General features: G+C 42.1%; 1 protein-coding gene across 1 annotated transcript in view; it reads left to right on the top strand.

Annotated features, from left to right (window-relative positions):
* LOC113043657 (hydroperoxide isomerase ALOXE3-like) overlaps positions 1 to 19,279 on the top strand; it is a 56,193-nt gene that overhangs the window by 10,851 nt on the left and 26,063 nt on the right. Inside the window, exons 4-10 of the mRNA XM_026203167.1 lie at positions 7,358 to 7,562; positions 8,002 to 8,083; positions 8,183 to 8,305; positions 10,706 to 10,809; positions 10,908 to 11,077; positions 11,180 to 11,323; positions 11,595 to 11,798. Of these exons, the coding sequence (XP_026058952.1) occupies positions 7,358 to 7,562; positions 8,002 to 8,083; positions 8,183 to 8,305; positions 10,706 to 10,809; positions 10,908 to 11,077; positions 11,180 to 11,323; positions 11,595 to 11,798 (1,032 nt within the window). The remainder of the gene's footprint in view (positions 1 to 7,357; positions 7,563 to 8,001; positions 8,084 to 8,182; positions 8,306 to 10,705; positions 10,810 to 10,907; positions 11,078 to 11,179; positions 11,324 to 11,594; positions 11,799 to 19,279) is intronic.

The following is a 19,279-nucleotide window of genomic DNA, read 5'->3' as shown; positions in this document are numbered from 1 at the left end:
GCCATCCGGAAGCAGTGAATTTGATTGTGGTTGGATGAGAAGGATAAACATATACCATTCTGACACCCTATTGGTTTGTACGTGATCCATCGCACCTGCACATGACACAAATCACATCACACTCCAGCAAGGACATAGCCAGTTTTGGGCTCGTTTATCAAAAAATATATATTTCTTAAAAGTAGGGTTGGGTTTGGAACCGGTATCCGATCGCCTCAGAGTCAGTCCCCTTAAATTTCACATGAAACCAGCGTCAGACCGGTCTCCTTCCGTCTTTCAGCGCGCTCTTCAATCCACAGAGGCGCAGACCGCGAATGGAGCAGCGGATGCGCACTTAAATAAACAGAGGACACAAGGTATGTGTTTAATAAACAATCACTCGGTTTCTCATCTGTAAAGTTTTCGCTCATCACACCACAGCCGTTTCCTCCAGCGAAAATCTAGCCCTTAACACATATGAACGAACACATACTTTAATTACACTTATTTAAATATACTTAATTTAATCATACGTACTTTATACATACACTACTGTGCAAAAGTCTTAGACACGTTAGTATTTTCACTTAAAAGAATGGTGTTCGGCCAGTAATTTATATATATTGCTGTAGTGTGTCAGTATAAAATATCAGTTTACATTTCCAAACATTCATTTTGCTGTTGTCAAGCTGCTTGTGCATTCAAAATCGCACTAGATTATTATTAAAATTAATGGCAAACTGATATTTCCTACTGACACACTGCAGCAAAAGATATAAATAACTGGCTTAAAACCCTTTTTGGGGTGAAAATACTAATTTTTCCATAAGACTTTTGCACAGTACTGTATTTTAAAAATGACATTTTTGCTACTTTATAAAGAATGAGCATACAGTAATTCACAGAACTGATAAAAGACAGTGACAGACAGCACTCATCTTAACTAAATATCAGAGTGATTGACAGAGATACAGTAGAAATATTATGTGTGGTTTTGTATTAAATAATGACCCAGATTGTGAAATACGTTTATTAGCCTTAGATTAAGGGAAGCACAACTTGGGAAATGAGAGCATCCAAGCTGAAAGCTATGGATTTATTTTAAATATTTGTAATGTTCTTTAAAGTTATCCATAGTTTTTTTTGTGGTTCTTTTTTTTAAAGGGGGGTGAAATGCTATTTCATGCGTACTGAGTTTTTTACACTGTTAAAGAGTTGGATGCCCATGCTAAACATGGACAAAGTTTCAAAAATTAAGTTGTACGTTTGAAGGAGTATTTTTGTTCCCAAAATACTCCTTACGGTTTGTCACAAGTTTCGGAAAGTTTTTTTTTGAGTATGGCTCTGTGTGACGTTAGATGGAGCGGAATTTCCTTATATGGGTCCTAAGGGCACCTCTGCTGGAAGAGCGCGCGCTCCCGTATAGCAGAACGCACTAAGAGGCTGAGAACAGACACTGATCACTGATCAGAGCGAGAGCGTCGCGAAAAGTCACAAAAGAAGTGTGTTTTTGGTTGCCAGGGCAAGACAACCCTGCACAGATTACCAAAGAAAAAACAGCATTAAGGGACCAGTGGATGGAGTTTATTTTTACAGAGCATCAACGGAGTTGTGCAAGTGTTTGTGTTTGTTCCCTGCATTTCTAAAATGCTTGTTTTACAAACAAAGCCCAGTTTGACGCCGGATTTGCGTATCGTTTATTTCTTAAGGATGATGCAATCCCAACGAAAAAGGGTCACGATCGTGTGTTGGAACCGCAGGCGGTGAGTAAAACTGCTTAAAACATCTCTGCCTTCTTGTTAGTGCGTCCGCCTCCCATGCCGGAGACCGGGTTCGAGCCCCGCTCGGAGCGAGTCGTTGCTGATGCTGCTCACGTTCAGTTTCAGCCTCGGGATCTGATTCTGGATCATAAATAAACGGCTGAATCTGACTGTTAGCCATGGTTTGTTTTGGATGATGGTTTTTTCCTCACGGTAATGTCACAGCTTCCACATGCTCTCAACGCAAAAGCCTACTGGCGCTCGTGATTCTTTAGCTCCGCCCACACGTCACGCCTCCAGCCGCTCGTGTTTTTCCGGGAAAAATCGGTACAGACTATCTTTCTCTTATGAATATAATAAAACTAGAGACTTTTTGGAGTTATGAAGGATGCAGTACTACTCCATAGGTACTCAAGATTAACAGGATATTGAGTGAAAACGAGCATTTCACCCCCCCTTTAAAGTATCGGTTCAGGTTCAGTACCGTTTTAAAAGTATCGAAAAGGCACTGGACCCTACTTAAAAGTTATTATTTCTCACTGGCTCATTTACCAAATGAGTGCTTTTTCTTCGTCCTCCACAAATTAAGCTACTGTAGGTAGTTCGGTAGCGAGACGTTTGAATAAATTAGCGTTTTCGATTGACGATGCGATTGACAATGTTGTGATAGGCTTTACCAACTTTGTAACTCGTTCCTCCCCCAGAACACTGGACATAGCAGACGTATGTACCGAAGAAGCTATCAATCAAGAAGGTATCAGGATTATGACTTATTTTTCAGTTTTAGTTTTTGATTAATCACTTGGAATAATCATTCATTTTGACAGCACTATAATGTTTATTGTAAATAGACAGCCATACAAGTGTAATTGTTACTAAGCCTGCACCAATGTTCTTGTCCATTGCCCTCGCAGATTCCTGCAGCTAAGCTTGGATGTACATTTACATTCCATTAAAGGTTATTGATGACATACCTCTAAAGTTTGACTTTTTGCACCATAACAATACTTATTGGCAACTAGTCATCATATCTCTAGTCCTTTAATGTATTTGCATTGTACTAAAGTGCGTTCATTTTAAATGGGCATATATGCGGCTGATGAAGACCTGAAGGTCGAAACAATGCTTGATTAAATTCCTCTGGAGCAGTAGTTTTCAGTGTTCAGACTTCACTTCTTTATTTGTCTATATCATTTAGTTGTCTTGCACCTGCGTCCTAATTGGATGTTTGGGATGTGCACACCATTTTTGTATTTTCATATATGCGGCTGAAACAGGAAGCCTAGTGCATCCCAAATTTTTCAACATGAACATTTTAATATAACATTATAGTCATTATGGCCTATGGCCTTTAGAAAAATGTTTTTTGAGGAGGTGGGGTAGTGTACAATAGGCCCCTGTGGTGCGGCCTAAGCTTTTGTTCTTAATGGCATTTTTTCCCCCTTACATTACTTTTACTTTTAAACTTTAAGTAGTTTTTTAAACCAGTACTTTTACACTTTTACTTGAGTAAAAAGCTTGAGTTGATACTTCAACTTCTACAAAAGTCTTTTTAAACCCTAGTATCTATACTTCTACTTGAGTAATGAATGTCAGTACTTTTGACACCACTGATTGGATCTAATAAACATGTTGTTGGTTTAGATGCAATGATAAGTTTATTTAGGCAAGGCAAGGCAAGTTTATTTATATAGCACATTTCGTACACAATGGTAATTCAAATTGCTTTACATAAAAGAAAGTAAAATAATCATGAAGAAAAATAATAACAAAAATAAAACAAGTAATTTTAAAACTTTTAAAATGATTAAAACATTTAAAAACAGTTAGAAAATGATTTTACATAAAAATAATAATAATAAAACAATAATAAAACAGTGAAAATATAGTGCAATCAGTTCGGACATTTCACAGTGCTCATTCAACAAATGCACAGCTAAAAAGATGAGTTTTGAGTCTAGATTTAAATGTGACTAGTGTTTTAGCACATCTGATCTCTTCTGGAAGCTGATTCCAACTGCAGGCGGCATAAAAACTAAAGGAGGACTCCCCTTGTTTTGTGTGAACCCTTGGTATTTCTAACTGACTTGATCCTAATGATCTGAGTGCTCTGTTAGGTTTATATTCAGTGAACATATCTGCAATATATTTCGGTCCTAGGTCATTTAGTGACTTATATATGAGTAAAAGTACTTTAAAATCAATCCTAAATGTAACTGGAAGCCAGTGTAAGGACATGAGGACTGGTGTGATATGCTCAGATTTTCTGGTTCTAGTCAGAATCCTGGCAGCAGTGTTCTGGATGAGCTGCAGCTGTCTAATGCTCTTTTTGGGAAGGCCAGTGAGGAGCCCATTACAATAGTCCACCCTGCTGGTGATAAAGGCATGAACAAGTTTCTCCAAGTCTTGACTGGAAACAAAACATCTAATTCTTGCAATGTTTTTTAAATGATAGTATGCTGATTTAGTTACTGCTTTGACATGAATACTGAAACTAAGGTCTGTCTCCAGAATCACACCAAGATTCCTGACTTGATTTTTAGTTGTTTGACCCCTAGAGTCAAGGTATGCATTCACCTTGAACACTTCATCTTTGTTTCCAAATGCAATGACTTCAGTTTTTTCCTTGTTTAACTGAAGAAAGTTCTGGCACATCCAATTATTAATTTCATCAATGCATTGGCAGAGGGAGTCAATGGGGCTGTAGTCATTTGGAGATAGGGCTAGGTAAATCTGGGTATCATCAGCATAGCTGTGATAAGCAATCTGGTTCTTTCTCGTTATTTGACTTAGTGGAAGCATATACAGGCTAAACAAGAGCGGTGCAATAATTGACCCTTGTGGGACTCCGCATGTCATGGACGTCCACTTAGACTTATGCTCTCCTATACTCACATAATAGCCTCTCCCTTCTAAGTATGATCTGAACCATTTGAGTACCATCCCAGAAAGCCCGACCCAGTTTTCCAGTCTCTCTAGTAGTATGTTATGATCGACAGTGTCAAACGCAGCACTGAGATCTAGCAATACCAGCACCGATATTTTGCCAGAGTCACAATTTAAGTGAATATCATTTATTATCTTAATGAGTGCTGTCTCTGTGCTGTGATGTGGTCGAAAACCAGATTGAAAATTGTCCAGGTATCCATTTGAGTTTAAGTATTTGTTCAGCTGATTAAAAACAAGCTTTTCTATAATTTAGCCTATAAAAGGAAGATTAGATATTGGTCTAAAATTGCTCAAAATTGTGTTATCAAGATTGGTCTTTTTCAGGAGGGGCTTTACAACTGCAGTTTTTAGGGAGTTTGGAAATGTCCCAGAAAGAAGTGAGGCATTCACCACTTCTAAGAGATCTGCTTTTAAGCAGTCAAGCACACTTTTGAAAAAAGATGTGGGAAGTGTGTCAAGACAACAGGTTGATGATTTTAGTTGCTGCACTATGTCTTCCAGAATTTTGCTATCAATTGTTTCAAAAATAGACAGTGTCTTTTTGATATTTTGGCCGAATCTGTCTGACCTCTGCATTACTTGAGGATGTGCTAATCGCCTTCCTGATATTTATGATCTTCTCAGAAAAGAAGCAAGCAAACTCATTACATTTGCTGTCTGATAGCATATCACTGGGAATCTGACTTGGGGGGTTTGTCAGTCTCTCAACAGTGGCAAAAAGAGTACGAGTGTTATTCAAGTTACTGTTTATAAGGTTTGAGAAGAAGTTCTGTCTAGCTGTGGCTAGTTTCACATTAAAAGCATGAAGGATGTCTTTATAGATGCTATAGTCAATTTCGAGTTTCGTCTTCCTCCACATCCGCTCGGCTTTTCTGCATTGTCTTTTCATAGTCTGAACTGCTGTTGATCTTCTCCAAACTGATTTCTGTCTGTTTTCTTACTGACTATTATTGGTGCAATATCATCAATAATATTCTTAACTTTTGAGTTGAAGGAATCAAGGAGAATATCAACAGAGTCTGCAGAAATGCTTGGTGTTAAAGATATAGCCTCCATAAATAGTACACTTGTGTTCTCGTTTATGCATCTCCTTCTGACAGAGACAGATCTAGATTCAGTGGTAGCAGAGATCAATATATCAAAGAAAATACAGAAGTGATCAGATAGTGCTACGTCCTTAATAACAACGGATGAAATGTTTAGACCCCTACTGATGATTAGATCCAGAGTGTGTCCACCTTTGTGTGTGGGTCCATGCACATGCTGAATCAGGTCAAATGTGTTTAGAACCGTTATCATTTCTTTTGTAGTTTTGTTTTCTGCATTATCTATGTGAATATTAAAATCCCCTGCAATTGCAAAACAGTCAAACTCTGAGGAAATTATTGATAACATTAAAGTCCTTACTACTAAACTGTAATGGAATAATTTGTTTAGGTGATGTCTGTTTAGTGTTAATCTCGTCACTGTACAAAATAAAAATCTTATATCTTAGGTTATTTTCCATTAGTTTGCGGAGATTCTTGGCCCTGGCTGCTTTTAAAGCCTTTTTATAATGGGAAGTGCTGTCTTTCACGCGATCCTAAAGACCTCTAGGTGAGTTTGTTTCCGCTTGTGCTCTAGATTACGCGTTTCTCTCTTGATGGCGTGAGTAATACTGCTCTACCACGGTGCAGTACTCTTCCCTCTAACCCTTTCTAATCTGATCGGTTCAACAGTTTCTAATGTACTAGAGAAAAGGTTGCTAATACTGCTAGTCATTTCCTCTACTTCGTGTGTGTGTGTGTGTGGCAGGTTATTTGTGAATCTATCGAGAGTGTTTGGGAGAATTGTTAGCGCGGCGCGACATGGCAGATTTCAGCAGTACGCAGTGTGCAAGTTACAAGGTAGTGATCAGTGACATCTTCACTTTGCGGTTTAATATCTATATTAATAGGATTGGTTCCATGTGATATAATTATATCTAGTGTATATGATTAAAATGATGGGTGGGTCTAGTGACATTTTGCTTGACCCCAAATTAATTTAGTAAATCTGTAAACGCAGCCCCTAACGCATAATTTGTGTTATCTACGTGAATGTTAAAATCTCCAACAATGCTTTATTGACGTTGACCAATAGATCTGAGAGAATCCGCAAACTCTGTTCTGCAATCTTCTAGGGCCCTGGAGGTGTGTATACGGCAGCAAAGGCAAGAGGAGGGATTGTTTTTCTTATATCTGAGAGCGTAACATTTACCACAAGCACTTCAAATGAGCTAAACCTGTGTCCTGTTTTCCTGTAATATTAAGAATGTCTCTGTAGATTGTTGTTATTACTGTGATTATAATTGTTGTTATTGGCCAGGAAAGTTTCCTATAACGTGTGTCTGTGGGATCTGGCGTCTGTGGTGTGATGAGGTAGGCGACATCCTCACAATATAAAGAGATGTGGTTCCTATTTTTCAGAGTTTATTCTTCACATTTGGGACTTTATAAATCACAGAATATTCTTCTTTTTTAGTGCAATCTTTTTTTTCATGCAAACTTGTGGTTTTATAATCACAGAATATCTGTTTCTTCATGGAAATTCTGAATTTCTTCTCTGAATTTTAACGCACTCCGCCAACGGCATATTATTATTTTTATTAACCTACAATGGCCCGTAATACGCCACATCTGTCTGTGCAGGAGCGAGCATTTAAGATACACTGTAAAGCGTCTCTGGGAGAGCTCATAGCGGTCAAGCTTTACTCCAAGCCGTTTATGGGTCTACTTTACAACCAGTGGTTCTGCGATAAGATCTCGGTCAACACGCCCGAAGGAGACAAGGTCCTGTTTCCCTGTTACTGCTGGCTGGACTGCAACGAGATGCTCGTCTTACGGCCTGCTAAAGGTAGGCCCTCCCATTTACACACACACACATGTACACGCACACACACGCGCACGCACACACACACACACGCACGCACACACACGCGCACGCACACACACACACACACACACACACACGTGTATTGCTGAATAATAACATTTGTGTCTTCATATGATGCAGTGTCAGATGCTCTAATAACAAGATGTACTGTAGTTTGATTTTTTATGTATCTTAAGTATGGGTTAGCTATAGGTTAATGATACCATCAGCCTTTTTAAAATAAAGCACATTTGAAATCAAATTAAAGTGTCTATGATAAACATTTTTTTACATGGATGACAAGTCATTTATCCATGATCAAGAAACGATATATACAAAATATACTGTAGCCTACTTTTTATTTCGGTTGCAAACATAAACAAATTTAGATTTTGAATTAATGTTGTCATTTGCATTTCAGCTTCACTTGTGTTCCAGGACACCAACCCGATATCCCAGAGGCAGAGGATGAGGCAGCTGGAGGAGCAGCAGAAGCTATTCAGGTTTGTCGTGTGTGAGAGTGAAGTGTCTGCTTTATATTATAATAAATACACTGAAATTAAACCCCTTCCATTGATACACAGCTGAATATTCTCCCCCAGGTGGTGTGTGTACACGGAGGGCACGCCTCAGGTCATCGACTGCGACAATCCCCTCGCTCTGCCAGCTGAGGTCCGATTCTCTTTCACTAAAGAGGCCGAGTTTTACTCCGGTGCAGGAAAGCAGTGAGTGGACAAGCCATGTTCTAACCTAACCCTGTGGTGTTCATCTCTCACACACGACTCACACACACGGCTCATAAACAACCCCATGTTCTCAAAGCCTAACCCTGTGGTGTTCAAAGAGTGTGTGTGTAACACCGGCATCCTGGCCAAACCTGCCCCGTGTTTGTGTTTGTGTGTGTGTGTCTGTGTGTGTGTGTGTGCGTGCACGTGTGTGTGTGTGTGCGTGTGGAACTTTCCATAGACGTAATGGTTTTTATACTGTACAAACTGTATATTCTATCCCCTTACACTAACCCTATCCCTAAACCTACCCATCACACACACACACGCACACACTAAATGGTGATCTGACAGAATGGATGTGAGGGACCAGCTTATACAGCAAGCACAAAGGTGGGGGAGGAGTTGGGCGAGGAGGTGGGCGAGGAGGGCGGGGAGGTGGGCGAGGAGGTGGGGAGGAGGAGGGCGAGGAGGTGGGCGAGGAGGTGGGGAGGAGGTGGGCGAGGAGGAGGGCGAGGAGGTGGGGAGGAGGTGGGCGAGGAGGTGGGGAGGAGGAGGGCGAGGAGCTGGGCGAGGAGGTGGGGAGGAGCTGGGCGAGGAGGTGGGGAGGAGCTGGGCGAGGAGGTGGGGAGGAGGAGGGCGAGGAGGTGGGGAGGAGGAGGGCGAGGAGGTGGGGAGGAGGTGGGGAGGAGGAGGGCGAGGAGGTGGGGAGGAGGTGGGCGAGGAGCTGGGCGAGGAGGTGGGGAGGAGCTGGGCGAGGAGGTGGGGAGGAGGAGGGCGAGGAGGTGGGGAGGAGGTGGGCGAGGAGGTGGGGAGGAGGAGGGCGAGGAGGTGGGGAGGAGGTGGGCGAGGAGCTGGGCGAGGAGGTGGGGAGGAGGTGGGCGAGGAGGTGGGGAGGAGGAGGGCGAGGAGGTGGGGAGGAGGTGGGCGAGGAGGTGGGGAGGAGGAGGGCGAGGAGGTGGGGAGGAGGTGGGCGAGGAGCTGGGCGAGGAGGTGGGGAGGAGCTGGGCGAGGAGGTGGGGAGGAGCTGGGCGAGGAGGTGGGGAGGAGGAGGGCGAGGAGGTGGGGAGGAGGTGGGCGAGGAGGTGGGGAGGAGGAGGGCGAGGAGGTGGGGAGGAGGTGGGGAGGAGGTGGGGAGGAGGTGGGCGAGGAGGTGGGCGAGGAGGTGGGGAGGAGGAGGGCGAGGAGGTGGGGAGGAGGTGGCGAGGAGCTGGGCGAGGAGGTGGGGAGGAGCTGGGCGAGGGGGAGGGTGGGCGAGGAGGTGGGGAGGAGCTGGGCGAGGAGGTGGGGAGGAGGAGGGCGAGGAGGTGGGGAGGAGGTGGGCGAGGAGGTGGGGAGGAGGTGGGCGAGGAGGTGGGGAGGAGGAGGGCGAGGAGGTGGGGAGGAGCTGGGCGAGGAGGTGGGGAGGAGGAGGGCGAGGAGGTGGGGAGGAGGTGGGCGAGGAGGTGGGGAGGAGCTGGGCGAGGAGGTGGGGAGGAGGGTGGGCGAGGAGGTGGGGAGGAGGAGGGCGAGGAGGTGGGGAGGAGCTGGGCGAGGAGGTGGGGAGGAGGAGGGCGAGGAGGTGGGGAGGAGGTGGGCGAGGAGCTGGGCGAGGAGGTGGGGAGGAGCTGGGCGAGGAGGTGGGGAGGAGGAGGGCGAGGAGGTGGGGAGGAGGTGGGCGAGGAGGTGGGCGAGGAGGTGGGGAGGAGCTGGGCGAGGAAGTTCGGCCCGAGCCAGAACAGGTTATTTAGGGTCTCATCGTCTTTGAAAAAAGAAAATAAAAGATGAATCTCCTGAGCCTGGATGATTGCATCCGGGTTCCATGGGCACAAGCACCACAGGAGAGATAAGTTATATTGGTGACTTAGAGGTAATGTCCGATTACTTTGGAGTATGCTTTATTCAAAAATGAACTGCAATTATTTTTCAGGGATTAGCCATATATACTAAGCTAAAAGTAGGCTACCCAATGTAATGGTAACTCCAGAGTCGCATTTAGAGAGTTTATCAGTAGTGAGCCCACAACAGCAAGCTTAACTATTTCACCATTATTATTAGGGCAATGGACCGTATCAACATTTTCTGTTTGTAGGTTAGCCTAAATATGGTGTGTTTTTTAGTTATAGATTGCACTGGTGAAAATGCTGAATATTTATAGCTAAATTTAATTTTAAGTATGCATTAGTTAAAACTGAACTGTGGTGATTTAATAACATGATTCATGGATTTTCAGTGTATTTTGCATGGAAGTAGATTGTATTCACAAAATAGCTTTGTCTTCTCGAAGACAAATAATATAATATCTAATAGTAACTACAAAGATGCTAACAACTAAAGCTAGGATGGACCATAGGTAGTATATTAAGGCTAGTTACACTATTAATGTTTGCACTATGTACCTGTGTATTCTTTTTTGTGCAGGTTAGCTGCTCTGAAGCTAACTGGATTAGCTAACTGCAGAAAATCGTGGGAAAGCATCAGCCAACTGGAAGGAATCATTTGTGAAAACGGAGTGAAAACCATTGGTACTCATCTTAAATGAATGAACGGTTCAAAATGACTGTATTACAAATAAAGTACTGTCTGTACTGTAGCATATGTTCTGACACAGCATGCTTTGCAGAATACACTCAGAAGCACTGGGATGAGGACGAGTTCTTTGGCTACCAGTTTCTGAATGGCCTCAATCCCATGATGGTCCAGCGCTGCTCAAATCTGCCTGAGAATTTCCCCGTCACAGAAGACATGGTCAAAAACAGCCTAAGAGGCAGCAGCTTGCAGCAGGAGATGAAGGTACGCTAATTGCTACTGGCAATAATTTGGTCTGGATTGCTTTGGCTTTGCCTAATTTCCTGGTTTTCTTCATTATTTGGTGTGATCCACCCCCATACCCAGAAAGGGAACATCTTCTTGTCTGACTATAAGATGTTGGATGGGCTGGTGGGAAATGTTGTCAGTGGCAGGCAGCAGTATCTCACAGCTCCCCTGGTCCTGCTGTACTGCAACCCTCACAGCATGATGCTGCCCATCGCCATTCAGGTGTGTATCTTGCATCCGAAGTGTAGAAATCCAGGGGTTATGAATATAACCTCGGCTCTTTGAGGGAGAACACAAGACATCCCCTTGTATGGGATATTGTTCCTTGAGCATGTTGAGGGATTAAAAAAGGTCTTCAGCTGGGAAATGCTCAAGAAGCGATATCTCAGGGTGATGTCGAAGTGCTTCGACCGAAAGAGAAGTACCTGGGGACATAGGTATGAAAGACACTGTTTGTACCATTTTCACGGATGTTCAAATTTAATCTGCACAGTTAAGGCAAAAGCCCAGCAAAGACAATCCCATCTTCCTCCCAACGGATTCAAAGGCCGACTGGAAACTGGCCAAGATCTTCGTCCGAAACGCAGAGTTTGCCGTTCACGAGGTTGACTTTCACCTGCTGAGAACTCACCTGCTGGCGGAGGTGTTCACCGTGGCCACACTGCGCAATCTTCCCTCTCCACACCCTCTCTACAAGGTACTGAATCTGTCCCGCATGAGTTGGTTTGACATGTGAACAGTGAGGGCTCATAGAAAAACAGGGCCATCTTTGAGAGAGAGAGAGAGAGAGAGAGTCAAAAAATTTTACATTTCAAAACTCACATTCATACACTCACATTCAATCATTACATAATAAAATTAGAACATATAAACCCACATATGTATATAAGAAAAAAATTAAATTCAGAACTATCACATCATCATAAATGGTGCATAAAACCTCATTAACACACCATATTTCAATAAAACTCCTGACATCATTTACAATATTATAATACGCATACTCCAGTTTAAGCCTTCCTGCCACTAATCTCCTAAACATAATTTCAGGATCCGTAGATGCAAGTTGTAAGCCTTTGTGTTAGGGTTAGGTTAACGCTTTGTTCTTCCTAGTCTTCCACACTGACGATTTTGCAGTCCCAAATCAGATATCTTAATAAACACACTTTCTTCCTCATCAAAAATCCACACTTTAACCCTCCAATGAACCCTTTATTCGGAAAAATCCTTGTTAAATTCCCTGAACCATTTCTTAAGATGTTTAAAGAGACTTAGTAGTCTTGCACCTCTTAAAAACAAATGTTCCAAATCCTCCTCTTCACCACAAAACCTACATTCCCCACCCACTGCTGGTCTGTAGCTATTGCCCTGTGAATAATCCTCCATTGTAAATCAGCTGTTCGCTTCTCCACTGGAGGTCTATACAGTGCTCTCCATCTGTCCCCCACGAGGAACTCTGGTGTCAACAGTCCTGGCCACCCAGAGGCTTTTACTCTACTGAGTGATTCTTGATGTATGACCTTCACTGTGATGTAATATATGGCCTTCTTTGATGTAGACTCAAAAAGTTCTATTTATCTTTGGGAATCCTTTCTCATCGTTTTCCTCCCTTGCGATGATCTCTCTGTAGCTGCTTGGTATTACATTAAAAATGTACTCCATCAGTTTTGCTGTAAGTCTTAGTGACTGTAATCCGGTCACCTCTCTGAGGGTCTTTGCTGATCTCCATCCATTATTGTCCAAAAGGTGCCCTAGATTTACAATGTTATCCCTTAGTAAGCATGTCCATATACTCACAGAAGATAACATCCTTGTCTGGATAATTGAATTAAAAAACTAGGGTTCTTCAGTGACCCAGTGTCCTTGAGGATCAATGATGATGATGATGATGATGATGATATATACTTTATTTATCCCGAGGGAAATTCAAATATCCAGTAGCATCCGAAAAAAAAAACATATGAAAACATACATGCATACATTTAACCTATAAAAATAAAATTTAAATAAATTAACTTAACGTATAACACAATAGCCATAAAAAAACTTAACTTTTAACACTGTAACCACAATAAACAAAAACAATGAAAAGTACAAGATAGAGAGTGCAGAGGAAGGTAAAAATTATCAAGTCAATTTGTCTATTGTCCACATTGCCCTGACTTTGATCTGTTGTGCAGTCTGATGGCCAATGGGACGAAAGAGTTTTTAAGTCTGTTAGTGGAGCTGGGACAGCAGTCTGCCACTAAACACACTCCTCTGTCCGATGAAGGTGCTATGCAGAGGGTGGTGGGCATTATCCAGAATGGACAGCAGTTTGTCCAGGGTCCTTCTTTCTGCCACTGTCACCAGATAGTCCAGTTCTGAACCCACTACTGAGCCAGCTCTCATTACCAGTCGGTCCAGTCTACCAGCGTCTCTCTTCTTGCTGCTTCCTCCCCAACAAACTGCAGCATAAAAGAGGACGCTGGCCAAAACAGACTGGTAAAACATCTGCAGTAGTTTTTTGCAGATGTTGAAGGACCCCTGCCTTCTCAGGAAATACAGATGGCTCTGCCCTTTCCTGCAGAGAGAGTCCATATTTGCAGGGCCGTTTGAAGGAATTTGGGGGCCCCAAGCAAAATGGACATAGAGGCCCCCCGACAACCCCCCCCCCCCCCCACACACACACGCAAAGCCTACAGGAACCACAGCATAGCCATACAGTTTAAGTTCACCTGCACTTTATTTTAAAAAAAAAATAAAAAAAAGTTTACAGTGCAAATACTGCTTGAAAAAATAGTTTGGTGGGAATTCAATAGTGATTTGCACTGTTTTTTTTTTTTCTTCTAATAATATGACAGCACAAACTTAGTTTAAACTCTGGGCTGTGCAGGATATCAGCTATAATTATAGAGCTTGTGGTACCTTGTGCTATATAGAGGAAACATCAGCACTGAGAAGTGATGCATCTGTTAATGTTGAGGATGAAGTTTATGGTGTAGCTGGGAAATAATTGAAACAAAAATCTGAAATTACCTATGAAGTACGTTTAACCATTTCACTATTAGCATATTGAAAGAGGTCACTATTACCAGTTCAGGGGTGCGTTAAATGAACAACTTTTTTTTTTAAATGCATAGAATGCAATGCATACATAAAAAAAAAAAAAAAAAAAAAAAAAAAAAAAACATTTAATTATTAATAATTGTTTCTCTGTCTGTACTTGTACTTTGAACAATGACAATAAAGTTGACAGATGAATTAAGTGCATTTAAGTGCCATTCAGGTGGGTTTTTAAATAAAGCATTTTCTGAGATGCACATTAAACACCAAACATTAATTTATCTTTTAATTATTGAAAATTAAGCAAACTAAAGTTTTTGTTAAGAGCAGTTCTGTAGATGTTGTTCATGTGTTCACATCCTTATTTAGTGAGATATGAGATCTGCGTTTTCCTTATCCCGTTAAAAAAAAAACATATTACAGTAACCATATTCCTTCCGTTCGAAAAAAAAAAAGCAGAGATCACTTGACTTGGTTGGCCTGCTGCTGTCAGCGACAACTGAGAGGGGCCCCCTTGAGGGGAATCCCGATAACAGTGTCATTACACGTTACTGCATTGACGATCAAAGGGGCGCTCACACAGTGTCGTTGCATTTTATTCTTAACCAGTCGTTGTCTTGGGGCCCCAGGTCAGCTCGGGGCCCCAAGCAATTGCTTGGTTTGCCTGCCTTGTTGCGACGGGCCTGCATAAAGAAATCAAAAACAGATATCCTCACAGCGCCCTCTCCTGGTCCAGATGTGAGTAGGCCCTGTGGAGCAGATAGAGGATAGCATCCTCCACGCTTATCTTCTCCTGGTATCCAAACTGCAGTGGATCTTGTGCATGGTGAACCTGAGGTCTGAGGACATGGAGCAGCAACCGTTCAAAGGTCTTCATGATGTGTGATGTCAGTGCTACCGGTCAAAAAGTCACCCGGCTCCCTGGGGTGTTTTTTCTTGGGAACCGGGATTAGACATGAGGTCTTCCAGAGCACTGGGACCCTCCCCAGCTGCAGACTCAGATTAAATGCATGCTGGATTGGCTCCCCCAGTTCAGCAGAACATGCTTTAAGCATCCTTGGACACACTCCATCCGAGCCCACTGCTTTCCTTGGTCAGAGCCTCCTCAGCTCTCTGCTCACCTGATCCTTGGTAATGGTGATGGATAGGGGTGTTGAACTGTCCATATGTGTGGAGGGTGTGTGTAGTCTATGTGGTCTTGAATGCTTTCTTCTTCCTATTCAGGATGTCTTTGACATTACTGGTGATCCACGGCTTGTTATTAGGGAAGCAGCGTACAGTTCTAATGGGGACCACAAGTCCATGCAGAAGTTCAGGTAGTCAGTAGTGCAGTGAGTGACCCCCTCGATGTCCTCGCCATATGCTTCCTGCAGAACGCTCAAATCTTTACACTCAAAATCTCTCAGAGCCTCTGCTTCCTCAGGAGACCATTTCCTGAAGGAGCGTTTGGTCGTGGGCTGTCTCTGGATCCGTGGTTTGTACTGTGGCGTGAGCAGAACCAGGTTATGATCAGACTTTCTGCATCACCTCCAGAACTATTAGAGTGCTTCCTAATCAGAAGCCTTGGTTCAATGCGGATGTGCGCATCAAAATTAGAAACCGGTGTACAGCCTTCACGACAGGAGATATCATGGAATACAAGCATTCCCGATATGAGCTCCAAAAATCCATCAGAGCCGCCAAGAGATGCGGTCTCAGATCAATAGCATCACTAGGGCCTGCAGCCTCCTCACTGTTCTGAGGTTTATGTGGACACGCCATCCTTTTATGGCCCACATCGCCACACTTAAAACACTTCATTTTGGTCCCTTAAAAAGTGGGATGTACATATACAAACTGTTGTAATTCCTACACCGTTCACCTGATTTAGATGTAAATACCCTCAAATTAAAGCTGAAAGTCTGCAGTTAAAGCACATCTTGTTCGTTTCATTTCAAATCCATTGTGGTGGTGTATAGAACCAAAAAGATTAGAACTGTGTCGATGTCCCAATATTTATGGACCTGACTGTACTTATACACACACACAAACACACACACACACACACACACACACACACACACACACACACATATATATATATATATATACATATATATATATATATACATATATACATATACATATATACATATATACATATACACATATACATATATACATATTTATTTATATATATATATATATATATATATATATATATACAGTATTGTTCAAAATAATAGCAGTACAATGTGACTAACCAGAATAATCAAGGTTTTTCGTATATTTTTTTATTGCTACGTGGCAAACAAGTTACCAGTAGGTTCAGTAGATTGTCAGAAAACAAATGAGACCCAGCATTCATGATATGCACGCTCTTAAGGCTGTGCAATTGGGCAATTAGTTGAATTAGTTGAAAGGGGTGTGTTCAAAAAAATAGCAGTGTGGCATTCAATCACTGAGGTCATCAATTTTGTGAAGAAACAGGTGTGAATCAGGTGGCCCCTATTTAAGGATGAAGCCAACACTTGTTGAACATGCATTTGAAATCTGAGGAAAATGGGTCGTTCAAGACATTGTTCAGAAGAACAGCGTACTTTGATTAAAAAGTTGATTAGAGAGGGGAAAACCTATAAAGAGGTGCAAAAAATGATAGGCTGTTCAGCTAAAATGATCTCCAATGCCTTAAAATGGAGAGCAAAACCAGAGAGACGTGGAAGAAAACGGAAGACAACCATCAAAATGGATAGAAGAATAACCAGAATGGCAAAGGCTCAGCCAATGATCACCTTCAGGATGATCAAAGACAGTCTGGAGTTACCTGTAAGTACTGTGACAGTTAGAAGACGTCTGTGTGAAGCTAATCTATTTTCAAGAATCCCCCGCAAAGTCCCTCTGTTAAAAAAAAGGCATGTGCAGAAGAGGTTACAATTTGCCAAAGAACACATCAACTGGCCTAAAGAGAAATGGAGGAACATTTTGTGGACTGATGAGAGTAAAATTGTTCTTTTTGGGTCAAAGGGCCACAGGCAGTTTGTGAGACGACCCCCAAACTCTGAATTCAAGCCACAGTACACAGTGAAGACAGTGAAGCATGGAGGTGCAAGCATCATGATAATTAATGTTATGGAGTGGCCAGCCCAATCTCCAGACCTTAATCCAATTGAGAACTTGTGGGGTGATATCAAAAATGCTGTTTCTGAAGCAAAACCAAGAAATGTGAATGAATTGTGGAATGTTGTTAAAGAATCATGGAGTGGAATAACAGCTGAGAGGTGCCACAAGTTGGTTGACTCCATGCCACACAGATGTCAAGCAGTTTTAAAGAACTGTGGTCATACAACTAAATATTAGTTTAGTGATTCACAGGATTGCTAAATCCCAGAAAAAAAAATGTTTGTACAAAATAGTTTTGAGTTTGTACAGTCAAAGGTAGACACTGCTATTTTTTTGAACACACCCCTTTCAACTAATTGCCCAATTGCACAGCCTTAAGAGCGTGCATATCATGAATGCTGGGTCTTGTTTGTTTTCTGAGAATCTACTGAACCTACTGGTAACTTGTTTGCCACGTAGCAATAAAAAATATACTAAAAACCTTGATTATTCTGGTTAGTCACATTGTACTGCTATTATTTTGAACAATACTGTATATATATATATTTTTTTACAAAGATAAACAATAGATAAACAAAAGATGAACTATTAAACAAAGATACACATTATATAGGCCTACACAGTGCTTTGTAAGGTCTACTAACATTACTGTTCAGGTATGGTCTTAAAATAACTCTAATAAAGTAATCAAATGTAAAATAACACTGCATAGTTTATCATAGGTGGATTAATGTTTATTAAAGCTGAAGTTATTTATTCAAGACCTGTGAGTGATTTTCTCTTTGCCATTTGTTGTTTGATTTGCAGTTATTTTGTCATGTTTATTAGACTGCGGCCCCTTTAAGACCGAGCGCTGATCTGAAACTGATGCTGCACCATATTTTCTCCCCAAAATTTCCATAACTACGTCCATTTAAGACATAAAAGGTGTTTGAGTTGATCTCCAAGCCGGTCATTTTGACATATTTTTTGTGTACATTTGATTTAGACGCACACATGAAACCCAAAGTTGCTTGTCTCGTTGCGGTCTGTTTAGGAGCGCGTGCCGCCTTGTGAATTACATCTCTTGCACAGATCTGTGTGCTTTTTATAGCTCTTTTTATTATTAAACCATCCCGCAATTTAGCAACTGCATTTTACAACACTCACCGAACGTGCTGATTCTGTCGTTAAGTTTGAGTTTTAGGGATTAATGAAATAGGCTACTGCTGTGAAGGGAAGGAAGTTGCGCTAGACAGAATGTGGCTTATAGTTTTTAATGGTTTTAACTCAATATATAATTTTTAGAATCTTTGGAAGCTGAAATCTAAAATAAAATCAGACTAATATCACAGATCTAAAGTGTAACCACACGTCGCTCATTACAGTGCTGTCGTGTTGTGCGCGCAGCGCGCTGTGGCTTGTCTCTCTCTCTCGGGCCGCAATACCAAAAATGCATTACAGACAAATGATTTAATATTATTATACATAGAAATGGCTGGCGAGATAAAAAATAAATACAAAATAAAATAAGGTCTTTATAGCAATAATAAATAGTATGTGTATTTTTTTAATTTCTCCAGTACCGACAGCAGAACCGTTAACGTCCGAGCTTATTGATACAGCGGTCTTTCAAAATTCAGCCCCGGGGCCCGTTTAATACCGGGTTTCGGTACCCATCCCTAGACACACTTGACTCCATTACGCAGAGACACAATTGACTCTAATACACAGAGACACACCTGACTCCATTACGCAGGAACACACTTGACTCCATTACGCAGGGACACCCCTGACTCCATTACACAGGGACACCCCTGACTCCATTACGCAGGGACACACCTGACTCCATTACGCAGGTACACACCTGACTCCATTACGCAGGTACACACTTGACTCCATTACGCAGGGACACTCCACACACCTGACTCCATTACGCAAGGACACACTTGACTCCATTACGCAGGGACACACCTGACTCCATTACGCAGGAACGCAGGGACACACCTGACTCCATTACGCAGGAACACACCTGACTCCATTACGCAGGGACAC

This window comes from Carassius auratus, chromosome 25, assembly GCF_003368295.1.
Source record: "Carassius auratus strain Wakin chromosome 25, ASM336829v1, whole genome shotgun sequence".
Classification (NCBI taxonomy): domain Eukaryota; kingdom Metazoa; phylum Chordata; class Actinopteri; order Cypriniformes; family Cyprinidae; genus Carassius; species Carassius auratus.
Note: the sequence above shows the minus strand (reverse complement) of the source record. Positions and strands in the feature narration are given on the sequence as shown.